This window comes from Dunckerocampus dactyliophorus, chromosome 1 (genome assembly GCF_027744805.1).
Source record: "Dunckerocampus dactyliophorus isolate RoL2022-P2 chromosome 1, RoL_Ddac_1.1, whole genome shotgun sequence".
In the NCBI taxonomy this organism is placed as follows: domain Eukaryota; kingdom Metazoa; phylum Chordata; class Actinopteri; order Syngnathiformes; family Syngnathidae; genus Dunckerocampus; species Dunckerocampus dactyliophorus.
In genome coordinates this window covers 48,219,494-48,241,771 of record NC_072819.1, presented here as the reverse complement: position 1 = coordinate 48,241,771, position 22,278 = coordinate 48,219,494, and the positions used below count along the sequence as shown (strand labels likewise).

The 22,278-nt window shown below is 43.5% G+C and overlaps 1 protein-coding gene across 2 annotated transcripts in view; it reads left to right on the top strand.

Moving 5' to 3' along the window:
- The window catches only part of LOC129189488 (E3 ubiquitin-protein ligase Midline-1-like), a 32,632-nt gene extending 11,944 nt beyond the window's left edge, over positions 1–20,688 (top strand). For both annotated transcript variants that reach the window (XM_054791204.1, XM_054791194.1), the window contains exons 2-10: positions 6,147–6,940; positions 11,781–11,876; positions 13,881–13,988; positions 15,179–15,327; positions 15,717–15,844; positions 16,107–16,250; positions 16,944–17,105; positions 17,375–17,582; positions 19,175–20,688. In XM_054791204.1, the coding sequence (XP_054647179.1) occupies positions 6,215–6,940; positions 11,781–11,876; positions 13,881–13,988; positions 15,179–15,327; positions 15,717–15,844; positions 16,107–16,250; positions 16,944–17,105; positions 17,375–17,582; positions 19,175–19,523 (2,070 nt within the window). In that variant the 5' untranslated portion in view covers positions 6,147–6,214 and the 3' untranslated portion in view covers positions 19,524–20,688. The remainder of the gene's footprint in view (positions 1–6,146; positions 6,941–11,780; positions 11,877–13,880; positions 13,989–15,178; positions 15,328–15,716; positions 15,845–16,106; positions 16,251–16,943; positions 17,106–17,374; positions 17,583–19,174) is intronic.
- The last annotated feature ends 1,590 nt before the right edge of the window (positions 20,689–22,278 follow it).

Here is a 22,278-nt window from a genome sequence, read left to right as displayed (position 1 = left end):
GCTATGATGTGAAATTTAACAGGGTTTATACAGAGAAGCCAAATGTGAGACATGTCGCTGGTTGATATGTCACGGCAGTTTTGTTGTTGCTGTTTCCTGTTTCCCACGCATGTTTTGGTGCCATTGTCAAACGAGCCAGGAATGGGGAAAAGCATCCCAGCTGTCAGACAGACCCTGGAGCTGGCGTGTAAAATGTCCGAGATAAATATAGCCGAGGTTGTTTTGTCATGCCTTTTCCTGCACAATCGTTTTCACATGGTTTGTTGATATCAATTGTTTATTTTTAAGAATATTTTTATGTGATGTTCAAATGTCACGGAACCATAAAACATTGTGACCTTGTGCACTTTTACAGTCATGTGCTAAGCATAAGCGATTGGTCACTGGACATTTTTTTGCAAAAGTGCTGTATGTCTTGGGAAAATGTATGTACATTCCTAATCATGTTTGAGGTAGTATGATTTTTTTTATTACACGTGCACACGCACAAACACACACACACACACACAGCAGAGTCAGAGTTGCACGACACTTATATATGATTGATGGAAAAATACTGGTACAGATGCATTGCTCGCACTCACACATGCTTAACTTTCACTTCTACACAAACTAAAGTTTCACCTTCCAGAGGGGTGCGGCAACTACTATAAAGACAATGTGTACTTTAAATCTGGGCTCTTCATCAAACTCCTGCGCTGATGTTAGAGTCCATCACTGTAACCAAATATATTTCTCTTGATTGTTTTAATACAATTTGAAAACCATCTAAATTGTGTGATCATTGACTACTTCTCCAATAGCCCCATGGTCCAAAGAACCAGGAAGGCAAGCTAAAGAGAAGCAACAGCTTTTACAATGTGTTCCCAAAAGGCCTCTCTCTCAAATATTGTTCGCAAATCAGTTAGTGAACACATAATTAAATAATTGTAAATTGGTATATCAAGATGCTGATCGGACAGCATCTTAGGCTGGCCACAATAAAAGGTCACCCCAAAAACCAGTCCGTATGTGGGCATGCTCAATGGGTGACATGCTCAGTGAGTATGCTTCAGCTTTCAGGAATGGTGTACAGATCCTTACTACATGGGGCCATGCATTATCATGCTGCAACATGAGGTGAAGGTCGTGGATGAAAGACACAACAATGGAGCGACAGCAGCCTCTTCCACCTGGCACGCCTTCGAGCGAAGACAAAAGGTACTCAACGTCCTCATCAGGGAGTTGCTTTTTGCAGACGACGATGCACTAGCTGCCTAACTGCCCACACTGAAGAATCACTACACCAGCTTCTCACCTGCTTCCCCGACGCCTGTACAGAGTTTGGTCTCATCATTAGCCCACAACCTTGAGGTCGTTCACAACTTCACCTACCTGGGCTCAAACATCTCCAGCAACCTCTCTCTGGATGCCGAACTGAACGCACGCATTGGGACAGCAACAAAAGCTATGGCTCGTTTTGCAAAGAGACTTTGGGGCAACACTAACACGAAGATGAAAGTGTACCAAGCGTGTGTGCTGAGTACTCTTCTCTATGGAAGCCACACATGGACCCTCTATTCCTGCCAAGTATGCAGGCTCAATGCCTTCCACCTCCCTTGCCTCAGACAACTCCTGGGCATCACCTGGCAAGATCGCGTCACCAACAAGGTCTTGGCCCAGGCAAGGATATCGAGCATGTTTGCCATGCTAACGCAGAGACAACTGCGCTGGCTGGGCCGTGTCTGCCACACGGACGACAGCCGCATTCCAAAGAATGTTCTCTATAGCAAGTTGGCCAATGGCTGCAGACCTACAGGGCGGTTCTCAGGCGGCATGAAGCAGCAGAAATGAGGAGAGAGACCAGATGGGAAGCACAGCGGCTCAGGAGACAGCAGAGACTACATTCAGCACCCAGCAACACCCAGGCCAGCACGTTTACCTGTAGCAACTGTAGCATACACTGCCTCTCAAGGACTGGACTTTACAGCCACAGTAGGGTTTGCAACTTTACCAGACCAGTGGCTCTCAATTATTATTATTATTATTATTATACAACATCTTAGTGCAGTCAAAATACCATCAATAAAATGTTGTTGTGGATGGTGTAGCCCATGATGCCGTGGGGTTATGGTAGGGCCAGGCCTATGTTACGGACAACGAACATAGGTGCATTTATTTGATGGCATTTTTAATGCACAGAGATACCATGACTATCTTGTTTATATTTTTGCTGACTGTAAGTAGACACGCTTTCACTTCTCTGCATTTTGAAGCATAATTGAAGGCTCCCTCCTTCCTAAATAGCTCTGACTGTAACCATGACAACCAAGCCACAACGTCTGGCCAAACCCAAATCAGGAGACGTCACTGTGGGGGGCATCACGCTCATCAGTCTGAACCTTGGGAACACATTACCAATCTTCTAAAATAAACCTCTCTACACAAGGGGCTAAATTGTAGTTAACACTTCTCTTCAAAACGGAATCAAAACTCAACATTCATTTTGTAAAGGTCAGTTCTTGGATACAGTTCATTTGTTATCGCTTGGTAGTTTGTTTGTCTCTATTAAAGCTGAAGGATGTGAACTCAGTGATGATGCACGTCAGCATCAGCATCTCTTTCTGTCTCCCATCGACATCGTCAACATCGGACTTGTTTTTGCTCACGTCACATCTAATTTTACAAACATTGTCATATTTAATCTGGGTCACATTAGTAACACACACACACACACACACACACACACACACACACATCACGTCATCATATTCTGAACTGGTACTGGCAAATCCTGTGACAGACAAAGGCGATGATTGGTTCCAGTCCAGCGTGGGTGGAAGCGGATTATGGCTCAACATGGTGTCTGGAATCACACAAAGGCAATGTGTGTTCATGTGTGTGTGTTTGTGTAAAGTGTGACACTCACTTGTTGAATTATCAGACATAGCCTTGAAAAGAGGAAGAGGAAGTGGAATCGGAAGTAGGTTGAGATACGTATCAGGCATCACTAGATGCACTCTGGTACTGCGGCCCGCATTAGGTAGCATGTCTGCTCTGCTAGATTTAGTACATGCTTCCTACTTTGGTGCAGATGGAAGGGTGCAGAGGGCAAAAATAATAATGTCCGACTCTTACAGAGGAAATGTCCTTGCGACTTTGGCCCAGACAGCATGACTTTGACAAGGTTCATTTGCCAGTTGTGACCTATCCATTGCTTTTGCCGCGGATTGTCGGAGATGCTTGTGTCTCATTCATATGTCCCTTGTGTGCATGAGATATTAATTAAGACTTACAAAGTAAGACTAAATAGAAATAGTAATCATAGTTTGGAACAGCACCAAATTGTTAATTGTCAGAGATGCGCAGCGCTTGCATTAGCCTTCATGGTGTCATGAAGACTAATGCAAAAAAAAGAAAAAAGGAAAGAATCTCCACCAAAATCCAGTGACTTACATGACAGTTTTGTGAAAATTATTGTACAATTCAGTTAAAAGTCATTAACCCATTGACTACCAGCCATGTGAGCTCCATAATGCCAGAGATTTGGGGCATTTTTTTCAAGACCCACAGAATATTGAGTTTTAGGACTACATAAACATTGAAACTATCTAAAGAAACTTTAGACTCTCTTCTTTCATCAGAACAAAAAGTTTGCTTCTAGCGTTTTTGGGGTCTTTAGATATTGGCGGTGGAACATAGGGTAGTTTTTCAGCAAAAACACCTGATTTTGATCAATAAACAGAGAAAACTAGCTTTTTCTGCAGAGAAGCAAATTCAAGCAGCGTGACGGTGGGGTCTGCTGGATGCGGGGATGAATCCCTGCTGCTGACCGATCCCGACGGCAGCCACTCGTCAGAAGAATCAGGGTCGGGTTCTGAGTCACCCGACTCTGAACTGCTTCCGGTGCCAGGCTCCGGTATCGTGCCTCATAGCTCAGCAACGCTAACCACTAGCTCGTTGCTTCGGCTGCCATTGTCAACTGCATTTGTGTCTACGTCACCTACATCACCCATGTCACATCTATCATGCAATGGAGTGGGGCCTCTAGCCGCCAACGCTAGTCGTTTGGGTGATATCACCTTCATTAGCATCCCATTCAGATGTAATGATGATCAGGTGGGTCCATGACATCATTACATCATTAAATGACATATTGTATCCTAATGATCGGCATTTGACACCACCAACGAGCCAGCCATTGCTATCTGGACTTGCCTTCTCCTTTAGAGGACAAATAGATTGGATCTTGCATCAGGCTGTCACACTCGAGCTGTCCTATCGAGTCTGACTGGTGTGTGTCCCACCTAGTCTTTGAGCATGAACTAATGAAGCCTGCTCGGATGAGAGGCAAAACGTCTTCGAAGACCCCCTGAACAGTCCTGTTGCGATCGACTGACTGCCTTGAGAATACAACGACCTGGATGAATGAGAATGTTCACCAAGTTGCAATATTTGTTGTTCAGCCGTTTCCTTGTCTTAAATTGACATTTTACCTGAAATGTATTTTTTAGAAAACAGTTTGTCATGCACTGTCTTAGGAAGGGTTATCAGCAGGGCTGCCCACGATCCATAGGGGGGCCCCATTTTGCACCCCGTTGCCGGCGTGACGTATGGAACACCGCGACAGCCCGAGGCAGGAGAGAAAAAAAAAACGAGTGACACTGTGCTCGTTGGCACAATGATTGACATCACACAGCAGAATAAGAGAATAAAATGGTAGAATTCACTCACTCCCTTGTCAGTCACCTGTAATGGTACAGCTGCTGCCTTTTAAGGCAGTGAGCGCTGGTTTGATCCCAGTCGTGAATAGGTTTTTGAAAAATTCAATTTCTTATTCTGCACTCAAAATAATTTATTTCACATGTAATATATTACTCATGAATAATTTCCCTTAAAACTGGACATAATTAGATTTTTATGATAAATGCCCTATAATTATGGCAACTACGGACTCTAAAAAAATACATTTCCATTGTGATTAAAACCGATACCTTGGTAATAATTTAATTAGGCACAATGTTAAGTTTGATGTCAAACACTTTTAACTTAGAAGCTAAACAAAGATGTGTGTGTAGATGTGACAATGTAGCGGCCGATGTACACTACATCTTGGGCCTGAAAGCTGGTGCGCGCCCTCAGGGCCTGTTTACCATATTTGCGTGTTTGCTCTGTCCCGAGTGACACACACATACAAACACACTGATTACAGTATGTGCACCAGGTCAGCGGGGATGACCTACTTCTCAGCTCTGCCACAGCCGCTCACCAAATGGTGAGCGCGCTACTCTTTTCACTGTGTGTTTCTTTTCAATAAGACTAATTCTGGTTTTCCAATTTGGGTCAATTCAAGTAAAATCATGCTCGACTTTTTAACCACAAAGGCGATGTGATAAGAGGTGCGGATAAGAGGACACAAAGGGATACAAAGCTGCAGGGGAAAGATTTGAAAATGCCTTTTAAATTGTCTTTCTTTCAGCCATGATTCTGAGGTTTATGTCGCGCCCTAGTGATAAATTGTGGTACTGCCGAGCTGCTCTTACACAGAAGCCAGCCTAGATAAGCAATCTGTTCCCCCCTTACACGCCTTCTGTCCAGCTTTTAATGTCATGTGCTTTGTTGTGTTGGTTATGCTGTCGTCTCTTGTGCCACAATACGTCCACAATGCAGTCGCACTCTGAAGCACATCTGGCCCCCCAGAATAGCTGCTGATGACGCAACCATGCCTTTTGTGTCAGTGCACATGAGTGCTTCACTGCAAACGAGTCAAGCAAAACACAATAATAAAGATGGTTTGAAAGTGGGCTGTTAAGCACTGGCATTAGCACCCATTCTTCAAGCTCACCTTACAGTTAATGATCATTGCTACCTGTGAACCTAACCTAACATTTCAGTGTAGAATTAAGGGCTCAGACTCCACTGATTTGTATCAGTGTAGCGACCTTGTCTACCAGTAAAGTATGCTTTTTGAAAAGTAGCTCAAGCTAAGCTTGATTCTGCTGCCCCCCAGAGACCACCAGGCACCAGGCAGGCTTGAGCAATCAGATAAAGTCCAAGTTTCCTCCAGCCCATGAAGATGTCCATCTATGTTCATGTTTTATGAGACATGTCATTACTTTTGCAGCAGTTCTCAGACATTTCAAACGTCTTCTTTTTCTGGTCCGCAGATACCTGAGCGGGTGCCCTGGATTTTGCTGACACTGTGCCTTGTCCCGCCTGGCCTCCCCTGAGCAGGATGGACACTCTGGAATCAGAGTTGACCTGCCCAATCTGCTTGGAGCTCTTTGAGGACCCGCTGCTTCTCCCTTGCGCCCACAGCCTGTGTTTCGGCTGTGCTCACCGCATCCTCATCTCGCACTGCTCCACCAACGAATCGGTTCAAAGCATCGGCGCCTTCCAGTGCCCCACATGTAGATATGTCATTTCCCTGAGCCCTGAGCGTGGACTTGAAGGACTCAAGAGAAACGTGACCTTGCAGAACATAATTGACAGAGTTCAGCGGGCCTCGTCTTCAGCTGGGCTACCTCTCCCGCTGCCCCTCCCGGCGCCCCAAAGCGGACCAAACTCTCCCGGCGAGGAAGACAACGACCGATTGGCCTTGGTGCCCGTCAGCGCTGCCATGTCCAACCCAGGCACCCCTCCAGCGCCGGTCCAGTGCCAGTTCTGCGAGCAGGATCCACCACAGGAAGCGGTCAAGACATGCGTGACGTGCGAAGTGTCATACTGCGAGGAGTGCCTGAGGGCCACTCACCCCAACAAGAAGCCATTTACTGGGCATCGGCTCATTGAGCCTCTGCCGGGATCCCACCTCCGAGGGCTCCAATGCTTGGAGCATGAGGAGGAAAAAGTCAACATGTACTGTGTGACTGACGACCAGCTCATCTGCTCCCTGTGCAAACTGGTGGGAAGGCACAGAGACCATCAGGTGGCAGCGCTCAGTGAGCGTTTTGAAAAACTCAGGGTGAGTGTATCATCAATTATTTTCCTGCATCGTATTTTTGCTGGAATGAGCCCGCAGACAAGCAGTATGATGCCTTTTACACACATTTTACTCCATCACAACTGCCACTACACATCCATAAGCTGACAATAGTCTGAAAATAGCATTTTTATTATTATAGTATTATTACTGGCTGATTTTGGCATAAAAATGAGATCGGTTCATATCAGTATTGGTTCTGATATTGGCGCACAAGCTTGCCAGATCACAGTTTCATAATGTGTATGTTTGTTGCAGCATTTGTGAGCTACTACTACCTCAGCCCAAATTACATTCCTGATCGGACTTTTTCTGGAAGAAGATCACAGGCAAGCGCATAGACAGAAGAGCAATTATGTGCAGTGTGGTCATGCATTGCCTCATGGCGCTTACTAATCACATTCCTTTGATGTCATTCCTATACTGCTCCCAACCCCCGAGAGGGAAGACTCGTCATATACGGCATTTAACACGGTCATTGTCCTCCATTAGATTTATTTTTTTGGCATTTGTGGCATTTACTATTTCTCAGCATTCACCCGCAAATTTTCGGAGAATTGCAATTTCTTGTTCCAATCGCTGATGAACACGCTGAAGACATAAATATACTTCACCAGTAATTGAATCACTCTCAGCAGAAGAACAATTCTTAACTCAATTATCAGGTTATAGTGTATCATTTCATAATGAGTCATTATATTGCCAGAATTATTCGACAATTAGCACAATCACAAAGCCATGCTGGTGTGCCGGGGGTGTGCATAGAATAATAGAGTGAATGTGGGTGTGTGTGGGAAGGGGGCCCCATAATTAATGAAAAGACATGGCAATTTTCAGCAAGGTTGCAGGTTAATGAGCACCAATTACCTGCTGGGTTTAGGCGGGCCTAATGGGGCGCGGCTATACTTGTGTGTTGCTATCATGGCTGCAAGAGAAACTACACTGTATGATTGGATTGTGAAAATATGTTTGTGTTATTATGCACACGCACAAGCCCAAACACATGCATACACAGGTACAGTGGCAGAAAAAGTGTTTGCCGCCTTTCTGATTTCTTATTTTTTTTGCATGTTTGTCACACTTTCATGTTTCAGATCATCAAACAAATGCAAATATTAGCCAAAGATAACACAAAATGCAGTTTTTAAATGAACCTTTTTATTATTAAGGGAAAAAAACTTCCAAACCTACATGGCCCTGTGTGAAAAAAGTGAAAACATAACTTACCTGTGGTTTGTCACACCCGAGTTCAACTTCTCCAGCCACACCCAGGCTAGATTACTGCCACACCTGTTCTCAATCAAGAAATCGCTTAAATAGGACCTGCCTGACAAAGTCAAGTAGACCAAAAGATCCTCAAAAGCTAGACATCATGCCAATATCTAAAGAAATTCAGGAACAAATAACTAAAAGGGTAACTGAGATCTCTCAGTGTGGAAAAGGTTAAAAATCCATTTCTAAAGCTTTGGGACTCCAGCTAACCACAGTTATCCACAAATGGTGAAAACATGGAACAGTGGTGAACCTTCCCAGGAGTGGCCGGCCAACCAAAATTACCCCATCAGCGCAGCGACGATTCATCCAAGAGGTCACAAAAGACCCCACAACAACATCCAAAGAACAGGCCTCACTTGCCTCAGTTAAGGTCAGTGTTCATGACTCCACCATAAGAAAGACACTGGGCAAAAACGTTCCAGGACCAAAACCACTGCTGAACAAAAAGAACATTAAGGCTTGCCTCAATTTTGCCAGAAAACATTTTGATGATCCCCAAGACTTTTGGGAAAATACTCTGTGGTCTGACGAGACAAAAGTTGAACTTTTAGGAAGGTGCGTGTCCCATTACATCTGGTGTAAAAGTAACACCAAATTTCAGAGAAAGAACATCATACCAGCAGTAAAATCTGGTGGTGGTAGTGTGATGGTCTGGGGCTGTTTTGCTGCTTCTGGACATGGAAGACTTGCTGTGATAAATGGAAGCATGAATTCTGCTGAAGGAGAATGTCCGGCCACCTGTTGGTGACCTCAAGCTGAAAGCAACTTGGGTTCTGCAGCAGGACAATGATCCAAAACACACCAGCAAGTCCACCTCTGAATGGATGAAGAAAAACAAAATGAAGACTTTGGAGTGGCCTAGTCCAAGTCCTGACCTGAATCCTATTGAGATGCTGTGGCATGACCTTAAAAAGGCGCTTCATGCTGGAAAACCCTCCAGTGTGGCTGAATGACAACAATTCTGCAAAGATGAGCGGGCCAAAATTCCTCCCCAGCGCTGTAAGAGACTCATTGCAAGTTATCACAAACGCTTGATTGCAGTTGTTGCTGCTAAGGGGGGCCCAACCACTTATTAGTTTCAGGGGGCAATCACTTTTTCACACAGAGACATGTAGCTTTGTATTTTTTTCTCCCTTTTAATAATAAAAAGTTCTGTTTAAAAACTGCATTTTGTGTTCAGTTGTGTGGTCACTGACCAATTTTATTACCATCAGAAGTGTTACTTACCATTTCTGTTACTTACCATTTCTGACAAACTTACCAGTTTGAGCACACAAGAATTGTTTGTGCAGGGCTGACGTGTTGAATGAATAATTGCGCTGTCTGCTCTGCTTCTTTGTAGGTTAAACACTGTTTGCTGTTAAGATTGAACTTGCAGTTAAAACTTAAACATGTACTCTCCATTGCCTGGCCTCTCGCTCTGATTTTTCCCCCTTCCGTTTTGTGTGAGCCATTTCACGCCTTTCACTTTTTGTTCTGATGGTCTGTGAATTTGAGATTTCCTCACATTTGTCTCTCGTTCTGTCTCACACACACACGCACACACACAATAGGGATACCAGATAACTGGAATGGTTTCGTTTTTCAGTGCGGAGAGTCTGATAAGAACCATGGAGGTTATTATGGGAACACTCATCCTTTTTCAGAGATAAAATTACCCACGGGTGCTTGGAAATATACTTTAAAAGTACCCCCAGCACAAAAGATGTTACCTCACAAGCCCGTCAACATTAGCTTTATAGCGTTTATTCAGTAATCCCTTAGCTTTTATCGGCTGCTCTTAGTGTTGACAGGACCGTTTGGTTGATCATTACGCAAAGCATCTTTTTAAAAAAGGAAGTTCAGTTCACCTGCTTCCGTGCTGAATGCATTTTGAGTTTATGTAATTATTCATCCATCCATCTGTTTTCTATGTCGCTTGTCCTCACTATGGTCGCGCGGGCATGCTGGAGCCTATCCCAGCTGACTTTGGGCGAGAGGCAGGGTACACCGTGGACTGGTTGCCAGCCGACCACCGGTTTATTTACTTATTTTTATTTATGAAATTTTAATGCAATTTTACAGTAATTAAGTCATTATTATTTTCCATGAAATGAATTGTTTTAATTTGTATTTGTGATTGTGCAAAGACACAGACATGAATGAATGGCATAAACTGTAGAAAAACAAGCAACATAACTGGCAGGTTGGTGAGCGCTTCAGCCCCAAGAGGAAAAGCTAGTAATAATTCATAAATCATCATTCATTTGCACAAAATCACCCCCTGCAATGTCTCCTGCTGTACACGGTTCCGGCTGTTTGCTATGGTATGCATTGTTTCTATTCAAATGGTGGAACTGAAGTCAATACAAGCACATGAATACAAGCATGAGAAGAGAAAGGAAGCGTGATTTGCCAGAGGTCAGAGCATTACTGTACTTCCGATTCATGTGGAAAGTATACTATAGATAAACAAGATGACTGACAGGTGGGCGAGCAGTTCAGCCCCAGAGGATTAATATGAAAACATGCGGTACATGTGAGGATGTGATTTAATCATCTGCACATGAACACACACACACACACACACACAGGGAAGGCACAATGACAAGGCAGTATGCAACCACATCACACGACTGCAACATCTTTGTACTGCTTTTACATTTACAGTATGTGGCGGCATCGTATTAAGGCCATCCTCTAAGCTCCTGATGGCATGATGAGGAACACACATGACCACACACCAACACAAACACTACACAAATCCCATCTCAATCGACGTTTACTCTTTGAGATTAAGACGCATCTACGCAGAGGCAATACTGTATCAAAACACAAGGAATGTAAGGGAAAGCGCATTCTCCCAAAAGTAGCATATTTGAGCAAGAAATGCTCAGCTCAGATTAATTTTTCGGGGGGAAACTGCTTTGACAGGGACAGTGGAGATGCGGCATTAGATCGGCTTAAGCATGCATGGTTTGGCAATTAGGCGACGGTCGTGGAAGTAAAAGGGACAAAGTGTGCCCCGTCTGAGGACAAGAGGAGAGAGGGTATTAAAACAAGAGAGCAGTTGGCAAAGTAACGGGAAAAAGGAAGGGCAGAGGACAGCGCTGATGTGCTGTCACCTGTTCACCGGTTTGTTAGCCGCAAGCGCTGCTTGCTCTCATAGGAAGGAGAAAAAAAGCTTTTGATGCCCAATTTGCCGCTTGGACGGGTTTGCGCAGGGCTTAGTGCTCAGTGGAGTGGCTGTCCCGCTCACATTCTCTGCTAGTGTAGGACTGTGTCTGAGGCTCGGACGGGACAGGATGAGGAGGCAGTGCAGGGATGAGGGGTATCGCCCTCGTGCTGAGGTTTGGGAATACTTATCGTGCACTCATTTCATAGAGCCTGTCAGGTGTAGAGGTGCCAAAGGTGGCCTCAAAACTTCCTTGGCTTGTGAGAGCCAGGAAATGAAAAGGAATCTCTTGCATTTCTTGTGCTTTGATTTAAGGTTTCATTCTTATTTATTTTTTGTTGTTTTGTGGATTCTCATTCCAGCTCACACGCTCATTATCTTGTATTTTTCCAGCAAGCCTTGGATTCTAATCTGAGCAATCTTATCAAGAGGAACAACGAGCTGGAGTCGCTAATGGGGAAACTGATTCAGACTTGTCAACACGTGGAGGTGAGTGGTGCCCCGAGGTCACAGAAGACCCGCGTTTCTTCTACCTGCCACATATACTTACTCAACCGTAGTACGGAAGGATTAGTTATGTAAATGTCGAGTTACGCATCAATGCTCAGTGGATTCATAGTCATTCAAAGAATAAAATGTGGTGCTTGAGAAGGTGACCTTTTTAGTCAGTGCACACACCAACCGGTTTCAAAATATTGGACTTTTTCTGCAGGAAAATAAACAGGAGTTGACATTTGCTATTCATTTGCTAAGCTTTCGATCACAGTTTTGATGTCATGCTTATGCCATCAGGGGGCATATTTGCTGCTTGAGCACCCATTAATTGTTTACCAACCTTTATAATTTGGCTAAAAGTTAGAGGCAATCAAAAAAGCTGTCACCTGCATTGTTTCGTTAGTAGCTAACTGCTAACTGTAATAATTGGAGCAGGCTCCACTGCTGGGGGGTGAGGAGGGGGAGTTTGGGTTCAAGAGTGACAATACTAAAAGTTTCTTGGCAGGTGTGTTAGTGTCTTTATTCGTGCTTCAATAATGCTGGTGTCAGCAACTCATACAGTGGTTTGTCCAGATAAATAAATCTGACAGGTTCACAATACTATTTCAAATAAAGCAGGGTGTGGGAACCACCGCCTTAAAGGGATAGTTTGGATTTTTTGACATAAAGTTGTATGACATCCCTATCAGCAACTCACTTACCCCCCACTTGGTCCCCTAAGACCAGTTCTGGTCAGATTTCGGTGATGAAGAACGTGGTTCCAGGTAGTCGCGGGGGTTGCACAGGTGAGGAGTTTGGCATCTCAAAACAATATCTTGTTTACGTGTGTGTTCCACGAGGCATTTTCGTGATGCAAATGTATTACTCTTTTGAATGCAAATTGTTTTGAGAAGCCAAACTCCTTGCTTAGGGCACCAAGTGGTGGGTAAGTCGCTGTTGATGGACTACACTGCTGATGGGGATGTCATACAACTTCAAAAACCTCAAAGTCAAAAAATCCAAACCATCCCTTTCACCCCCTCGCTCACTGAGGGATTTGCAATTGCAATTTCTGCATAGAAACGGACAGTGGTGCACCGCTGTAGAAAAGCATTTTGTTTCAAGGCAACTCTATTGTCGGCCTGCACACTGACATTACACTGGCCCGCTAAGATGCCTTTAAATAAAGCAACGCCTAAGGGGCAAGACTCTTTGGAGTTAATGGAGAGCGGCATCTTTGCCTGATGTGGCCTTTAGAAAATGCAAGGCGCAAGTACCAGTATTGTGCTTCATCAAGATGCCATAATGTGTGTGCATGTGTGCTTATGTGTGATAAGCCGCAGTCAGTTTCTGATGATGCGAGAATTTGACAAAGAAAAACAGCCATGAATAAATGATGTGCAAAACAAGGGGCGAAAAACACTTGTCCTACTTCTCTGTCTCCTCCAAGTGCATTATTGTTCACACACTCCCGAAATAGCTTGAGGAGAGTCCATGAGAAATCCGTTGTGTTTTGGGAGTGTGCTTTGGTGTGGGTGGGAAGTGACACACGGGGTCGACCAGGAAATACACCGCGCTGACGTTCTTATTTCTCACAAAGCTCAGTCCATCTGCATTTAAAAATGGCTGAAAGGCCCTGCAGGCTTTTGTGCGAGTGTGTTTTTTCTGTGTTTAAATGAGTCACTTGATCACGATCCCATGTTACATGTTACATTCTGTCCGATGCTCCACTGGGCTTTTCCGGCAGTTATTAACCACTTGTCCGAGCGAGACACACTGCCGTATGCACTCGGCATACCAACCGGGTGGCAGAGCAACTGCATTCCTCTCTATGGCGTTTATGGGGGCTAAAATGGGGGATGCAGTATTTGTAATGTTGAATAATATTGAAATATTCCGGCTGCTTTGGAACAGATTCCAGTCAAGGGAAAGACAAATCTGAACATCATCACTATATCAGCCCTGTCAGTGAAGCATTAATCCACCCAGAAGTCTGTTTCTATGTCAATTGCCTCACAGGTGAATGCGTCCCGCCAGGAGGGCAAGCTAATGGATGAGTGTGACGTCCTGATCGACATCATTCAGCAGAGGAGACAGATCATTGGAAACAAGATCAAGGAGGGGAAGGTGAGGAGACCTCCATGCATCTATCGATCAATAAGACACTGCCGTTACACCGCTATCTCTTCCTGTTTTTGGTCAAATGCAATACTTTCTTCACTTCCTGCCTCTTGGCAGTTTATTTATGGAACGGTGTCCGGACAAAGTAGGCCCCACTGCATTCAGGAGAGTGACTTTTCTTGTACTGTAAACTTTTCATGCAGGCTTCCAGTGTTTAGGATCATAAAGTAACAACTTTGACTTAAATCATTTATATACAGCAGCAGGCAGGATCAATAGGGCTTAAAATAGTCTACGGTGATGGAAGGACTTAGCAAAGTGCACCAGATTTGGACTGAGATTACAATGTTCATGCCAAATTGCTGACAAACAGCGTGACCCCAATCTGTCTCTTAAAATCTCTGCACATAGTGACAGGGAGTGGAACTGCAGGGGGTGGGCGGGTGCTCTGAATCTAAAGGCCACATTTTGATGCCAGAGAACCAGACTCTTCTGGAACAGATAAAATGGCTTTTCTTTGCACCGTGATAATCAAAGCTTCTCGTCAAGAAAAGCAAATTGGAAGTTGAAAGAAATCAGGATGCATAATACACTGAATGCAGAGCCATTAGGCCAGGGGTGTCCAAAGTGCGGCCCGGGGGCCATTTGCGGCCCGAGGCTGGGATTTTATTGGCCCGCAGCACAGTCTAAAAATGTAATTTAACAAGGAAACAACAAGCAGCAAAAATGGGAAAATCAATCAAAAGTCAAAATATGAAGAGAAGAGTTGTAAACTAGCAGGGAAAAAAACCCAAAATTTCACATGAATAAAGTAATAGTATGAGGAAAAATGTCATTTTAGTAGCATGAAGTTGAAATATTAAAGAGTTGTAAATTTTGGAAACCTAGTTTAGGGGAAAAAAAAACTGTCTATTTTTCACAATGATGAGTTAAAATGCATAGAAAATTGACGTTTGGACCGAATAAGATGAATTGTGCATGAGCGGGAGTTACATAGAGCATAGTTTAGGCACTCAACAAGGAAGGGGGGGCAGTATGTTGGAACACGAATGCCCTCTAGGCGGCCGCTGTACGTGACACAGCAGCTTTGTCAGCTTCCTTTTATGTGCCAACCTGCCAGTCTTAAGTCTGAAACAAACCTCACAGCATGTAACCCTGCCTCAACTGATATGGTTGTAATTCCGCCCCCTCTGCAGGCGCAAAGGCTGCGCAAGCTGGCCCAACAAATCTCCAACTGCCAGCAGTGCATCGAAAGGTCCTCTGCACTTATCACACAAGCAGACCAGACTCTGAAAGAGAACGACCACGCCCGCTTCCTGCAGACCGCCAAGAGCATCAACGATAGGTCAGGCAGCGGGCACATTCACAGCACACGTCGGACTGACCCAGTTAAACACGGTTAATGCTGAGGACTGAGGAGAGCGCAAGGCGAGACAATGAGAGTCAATCTGAAAGCACGTGTGTACTTGATTTCCCCGTGCAGGGATTAGGTTTACTATTTAACCTAATCTTTTCCACTTGTCTGCTTAAGCTTCACTTAAGCTCTTCAATTGATTTCGGTGCTAACACCTACGGCAAACAGGCAGCCTCCTCAGGAGAAACACAACGGCTTTTCAAAGAAAGCATCTGATCTGCATATTTTAATTAGGTTGGATTACGTAGGAATAGAAGTACTAACCCTGGAACTGACTGTATTTCTGACTTATAGCCAGGATTTGGTTTACTTTGTCTTAGGGTTTCCATGGCAACTGCATCAACCCAAGTGCTGATTCCTGAGATACACCTGACAGACACATTTGACAACTTTGCCCTGGACTTCTCCAGAGAGAAGAAACTGCTGGAGAATCTCGATTATCTCACTGGTAAACCTCAATTTTGCACAGGGAGAAACTCAAATCCAAATTGCAACGCTTTATTCAGCATTAAGCTGTCAATTCAGAAGGTTCAAAAGTCAATTTCTCGGAGCTATATTCCTGAAATTCTGGATTTTTCTCCCGCATTCTTCCCCTCAACTATCAAAAACTGTCTTCAAACCAATTAATTTGACCATACTCCTTTCGACAAGGGTATTATTTTGGCTGGTCACCAATTCCAACACAACTTGTATTTCTCTCATTTCTGCAGCTCCGTCTGCTCCGTGCATTAGGGAAGAGCTGTGCACAGCATCCTACGACACCATCTCAGTCCACTGGACATCTGATGATGAATTCACTGTGGTGTCCTACGAGCTCCAGTATGCCATCTTCACTGGACAGTCCAACATTGCTAGTAAGTCCTGTTTGAGAAGAATATCTGGAAGGGCGAACATGTACTGTAGGTGGCCATTTGCCTTGATTTCTAAGTGCAAATATTCATGCAAATTACATAATTCCATCATGTGCACAAAATGGACATCCATCCGTCCATTTTCTATACCGCTGGTATTCACTAGTTGGACATCTATAACGATGAATTCCTGCTAATTAAACTTCAAATGGTTGCACATTGACGGGTGATTGCACAACTCTAGTAATCATTTGGCTTTGTTTGTTATGAAATGAGTTTTCGTCATTTCCCACAGGAAAAACTGCAATTCATTTTAAGCAAATGAATCCAATTAATTAGTCAAAACACCAGTTGACACGATCAACATATCAAACAGCCAAAAATATTAACAAAAAAATACATTTTGTGGCGAATAATTTTTGCATGCAAAAGACAATGTGAAATGGATGGAAGTCATTGTTGATGCGGACTTCTTGTACGTCCTGGTGAGATCAAATTCAATAGTAGGGTGCTTTATTTAGGCACTTGAATTTGCAGAACGATCCAGTACAGGGCAAACGGACCAGTCTGTTAAGTGCAATACTTACAAAACCGAGGCACACCGAATCACACGTGCCGTATGAAAAACAAAGTTAACCTGTTTGCGTGTATCTGTACAGTCATTTGTTTAAACATTTCAACAATCCATCCTCGCAGGTCTGTGCAATTCCTTAGAGAGCTGGATGATTGTGCCCAACATCAAGCAGAACCACTACACGGTGCACGGCTTGCAGAGTGGCACCAAGTACATCTTTGTTGTCAAGGCAATCAACCAAGCTGGAAGTCGAAGCAGTGAACCCGGAACACTGAAGACCAACAGTAAGTCACCGACTGTAAGGATAACGCACATTAACACACAGGCTTGACCTTTCCTGAAACCCGATACACACGACATATTGGATTCATTATTTCCATTTTCTCCACTTAGCTATAGATGGATTTATTTCTCTTGCCCTCGGCAAACATGAAATTAAATTAACTGGAAATGAATGAGGTGCAATGTGAGGGATCTTGCCTGCTATAAATCTCAATGTGCCGCGGCTTTGGCGTTAATTTGTTTTCTCCATTTGCACTTCTCCCTCTGCCAGGCCAGCCCTTCAAGCTGGACCCCAAATCTGCTCACAAGAAGTTAAAAATCTCCCACGACAACTTGACGGTGGAACGGGACGAGAGCACGTCTAAAAAAGGCCATAGTCAGGAGCGCTTCTCTAGCCAGAGCAGCTACGGTGTGGTGGGGAATGTCTACATTGACAGCGGGAGGCACTACTGGGAGGCACTGATTGGGGGTAGCACATGGTGAGTTCTTTTGGCCGCATGTGATGATGATGTTTTTAAAAGGTAAGCTCCCCTTCTTTGGGGGGGAATGTTGCCCATCATCCACAATCCTTATGTGCCCATTATCCACATATAATGTGACGTATCAACCAAGCTACAGCAACATACTTACTATTATTATTATTATTATTATTATTACTGGCGTATTAATACTTAGTCAAACCACACTGGCTAGCTACTAGCCAGCTAGCGAATAGCTTCACCAGATCGTCAGCATCGAGCTCACAGATACGATCAAATGGTAAGGCTACATATTGAAGATGCCACTACTGCCGCTGTGTTGTTATTTCCGAGTTTGAAAAAGTTAACGCTAGGTGTAGACCTTCGTTTCTATGACGCTGCTATGTGAAGTCAATGCACGGAGCAAGGAAGCTCCGGTAATGCTTAGAATGGCCGAAATTGGCAAAATACTCCAAGTATTGCATGTTGTCATGAATGTACCTGCTACTACATGGTCACAGCATGTATGTAAAACCATAAAACCTTGTTGGAGGTTTGTGGAGGTGTTTTAATAGCGGACTTTGTGGACGGCATAGGTGCATCCCATTACGTGCACTACTGAGCTGTCACTTTTTTGTGTTTTATATCTTTAAAACAAGCAGAAAAGAGAGGCATATGTGTTCATGTCTCACATACGAATTGTGGATGATTTAAAAAAAAAGTGCAGTTTTCTTTCAAGACAAAAATGCACATGTTGCAACATTACATTTCTTCAAAAGGACATTGTTGAAATCGGACATGAATGTGTTCAGTCAGGACACTTGCAAGTACAGTCAAACCTCAGTTTTCATAAGTCCTGGTTTTCATATGATTAATTTTTTGTAGATAATTTTTGCTAACATTTTGCCTCGGATTCAGTACACTGTCTCAAATTTATATTGCATTTAACAACCTGGTCCGTTTGCCCTGTTTGCTCATACCTCAAAATCGAGCACAAAACAAAGCACCCCATGCGTTGCTGACTCATCGTCCGTGCATTTTTTTTTTTATTGAGTGCGACGACTAAATAACCCGCCATGGGCCCAAAGAAAGTTGCGAGTGCCAGCAATTTGATAAAGAAGGTGAAAAACATGATTGAATTCGAACTCGCCAGGATGTACAGGAAGTACGCATCAACAATAAGATTCAATAGAGCCGTCATTTATAATTATTTTGCCTTGTTTCGGCACGTAAAACTCCAATGATTATCTATAAAATGTATTATTTCCTATGGGAAATGCTTTTTGTACATTTCTGGTTTTGTTGGATCTTTTGGAACAAATGAATGATTAATTAATTTACAATCCAAACTGTTAAGGGGGACCACAGCAAATACAGCGTCTGTGATCATGATACTTTTTGACTAAAATATACATGAATTATGCCTTTAGTGTCCACCAGCTGCTTTACTTACATCAAATTGGAAAAGTATATATATGTATATATATATAGTGTTTATATATATATTAGTGTGTTATTATAGTGTTTTTCAGTTGTTTTGACAACACAGTACACCTTTAAACAACAATCTCTAGTCTCCAGAGGACAAACCCTATCCCTCGCCCCACCTGTAGGTACGCTGTGGGAATTGCATACAAATCAGCCCCTAAGCACGAGTGGATAGGCAAGAACTCGGCCTCCTGGGTGCTCTGCCGATGCAATAACTCCTGGGTGGCTCGCCACAACAGCAAGGAGCTGGCCATCGAGCCTTCACCCCACCTGCGCCGAGTTGGCATCCTCTTGGACTACGACGCCGGCTCCCTGACCTTCTATGATGCTGTGGGCTCCCAGCACCTGCACACCTTCCACGTCTCCTTTGCCCAGCCTGTGTGCCCTGTGTTCAACGTGTGGAACAAATGCCTGACAATCCTTTCGGGCCTCCCCATCCCTGACCACCTGGAGGGACTGGAGCCTCAAGAGTGAATGCAACCGCATGCTGTATCATCCTGAAGTGAACTTCAAATTCCATATGTTCTTTTACTTTCTGCAAGTTACTTGGGCCCCCACCCAAAGGTCTGCTTGTAAGAGCCAACCTGTCACTTGTGTCTATGTAATAATCCCAAAGCAAGTGGATGAAAGCAGGTGACAACTGAAAATCATTTCCAATAAATTGACAGTTTTTTGGTACAGAAATGTATTTTATAGCGTACAAGAGTTATATTCTGGACGTTTTTACAAGAGGAAACAAGGGAGCCCGCAGGTTATTTTTGTTTACATCAGCTCATCATTGCACACTGAACATGCTACTTGTGCTGTATAGCTTGTCAACTGCTTTCATTGTCCCGGTTTTCATGACAAAAGAAAAGGAGCGAAGTATGTTTGCACAATAAAAGTGGGTGTAAATACTGTAATTTTATTTGGCACTTAAATGGACTCAAATTGGGGAAGTGTTGACTTTCTATTGCTGGCCGTCAAGCAGGTTGTGCTGTTTTTATGTGATACTTAAACTGTCGATAGACGTATATATGCTTGTTATTTTGGAAATTTCACAATTCAAGATGTTTCCACATAGAAGTCTTATATCATTGTTTGCTAAGATAAAATATATACTGTATATTCTAGTAAGAAGTGCTCCTTCTTCAGCTTCCTTAGATGACCTTGGACAGGTATAGAACATGATGTCAGCGCTTCACCCTTCCTCTGCAGTTATGGGCAACTTGCATTTGGGTCACCTGCCAACCGGGGAAACTCCATCCTATACCAAATGAACTAAGACACATGTGAACTGGAAAAAATACAAATAAATAGAACTATAGCTTGTGTCAATTTTGCTATTGAATTAACAATTAATTGTAAAGAAAAAAAAAACAAGCGCCCTTAATTCACTTTTGACAGCTTCTCAATGTAAATAGAAAGATTTGGTTGTATTCCTTGATGTCACTTTGTTGTCAAACCCGGTACATTTTAAGGTGTGCATTCTGTGTTTCCATGGGAAGACATTATCTCTGTAAATCCTTCATTTCATGTTTCCTACCTGGGCTCCATGACCATGTTTTGATGACACTGATGGGAAAAATGGGGTAGAGAGTGTGCTCTCACTTGCCGTCTGAGAAATATATAAAAAGGCAAAAATAAATATTCATTTGCACATTGATCGTGACGATTTCTTTCCCGAGCGAGCTTGGTTTTGACTCCGCTTGTTTGAGAGATTCACAAGTTGCGTTCCTCACAACCTTTCCTACCAGTTAACATGATTAAAGTCACATTCTGTGCTTCCGTCTTAAACCTTTCTTGTGACCTTTTAACTAATTTATACAGACAATTATGATTTATTCTCATTGGTGAAACATTTCACACCGGTAAGGGATCAGAAATTGTATTAACCTTAATCAAGGACAATATTTGCTGAGCATGTGCGCTGGTTTTCTGCCACTTTGCTCACATACAGCGCGCGCAATGACACACAGCTGTATTAGCATTTTAAAATGGAAGTCATACAGCTCTCAGCAGCATCCATCCGGCCTTGTTTGACCTCAAGGACACCTTGGGTGGACGTTTGCACAAGGCATAATGTTGCAGCCCATCTGATTCCCCATCTCCTGTGGATCTCGGAACTTGGAAACGTTTACCTTCCGATGCCAGACCACCTCTTTGTCCTTTACACAAACACTGATTCATCCACACACACCGCGCTGTACTATGGCTATAAAATTACTTATTGCAGTTAGCGTCAACTCTTTTTTATATCATGTTGACCCAACTTAGAGTTTCTTGTTTTTCACTGTATGATTTCATGCAACAATTCATTCATTCTACAAATGCCCAGCAGATGTCACTGCAGTCTCAATACAGTAATTGCACGAGCTCGACAGTTAGCCATATGAAACATATCTGCACAAATATATGTACAAAAGCAAGGGCATACCTGGGCATTACACCAACCGAGTTGGAAGCATAACATTTGTACAACATACTGTATCTCATCAAGCTGAAGCAGTTATATAGAACCTGCTGTGTAATTCATGTTTTCCATTACATTTGTTCATATAGTCAATTTGTGTCAAAACAGGCCTTGCCGACTGATTGTTTTGGCGGTTGAAATGCTCACATGTGTTGCTCAAAAAAAGGTTGACAAAAAAAAAGGCCTGCAGGGATTTCAAATGGTTCAACATCTAGCCGGAGCAAATCAATGCATACCGCCTGCAGGCTCTATTATGCAGTCAAGCTTTAACAGGCAACAGCGGGGTTGTCGACTTTGTTAACCTGCAATTATCCTTCAGACGGTCGGTACTAATTGCAGGTTAGATGCAGGTAAGCCTGTTCCATTGTTGTCGCTTCATCATTTCCTCGCACCTGGTTCTGAAAGAAAGAGCTTGACATTTTGGGCTTTTTCAACATTTAATGGCATTCCAGCTGGTGGTGACTCTGTACTCGTGGCAGGGATCAGGGCTTTGCAAAAACAATTGATACTGAACACAGAACAGTGATTCAGCAGTGCCTTTTTGCACAAATGTTCACACGACCCTAATGAGGAAAAGCGGCATAGAAAATGGATGGATGGATGGAATTCTGTCTGTCTGATGGGGAGGTTAGTGTGTGACTTGACCAGTTACAAAACAAGCTGAGGAACTTTGTTTACGTGTGCTGCTGCACATGCAAACACACACAAATGTTGATTTGAGTTGTGATGTTTTTGAATGAATCTGGTGAATGACTTCCAGTCCATTCTCATTATGAT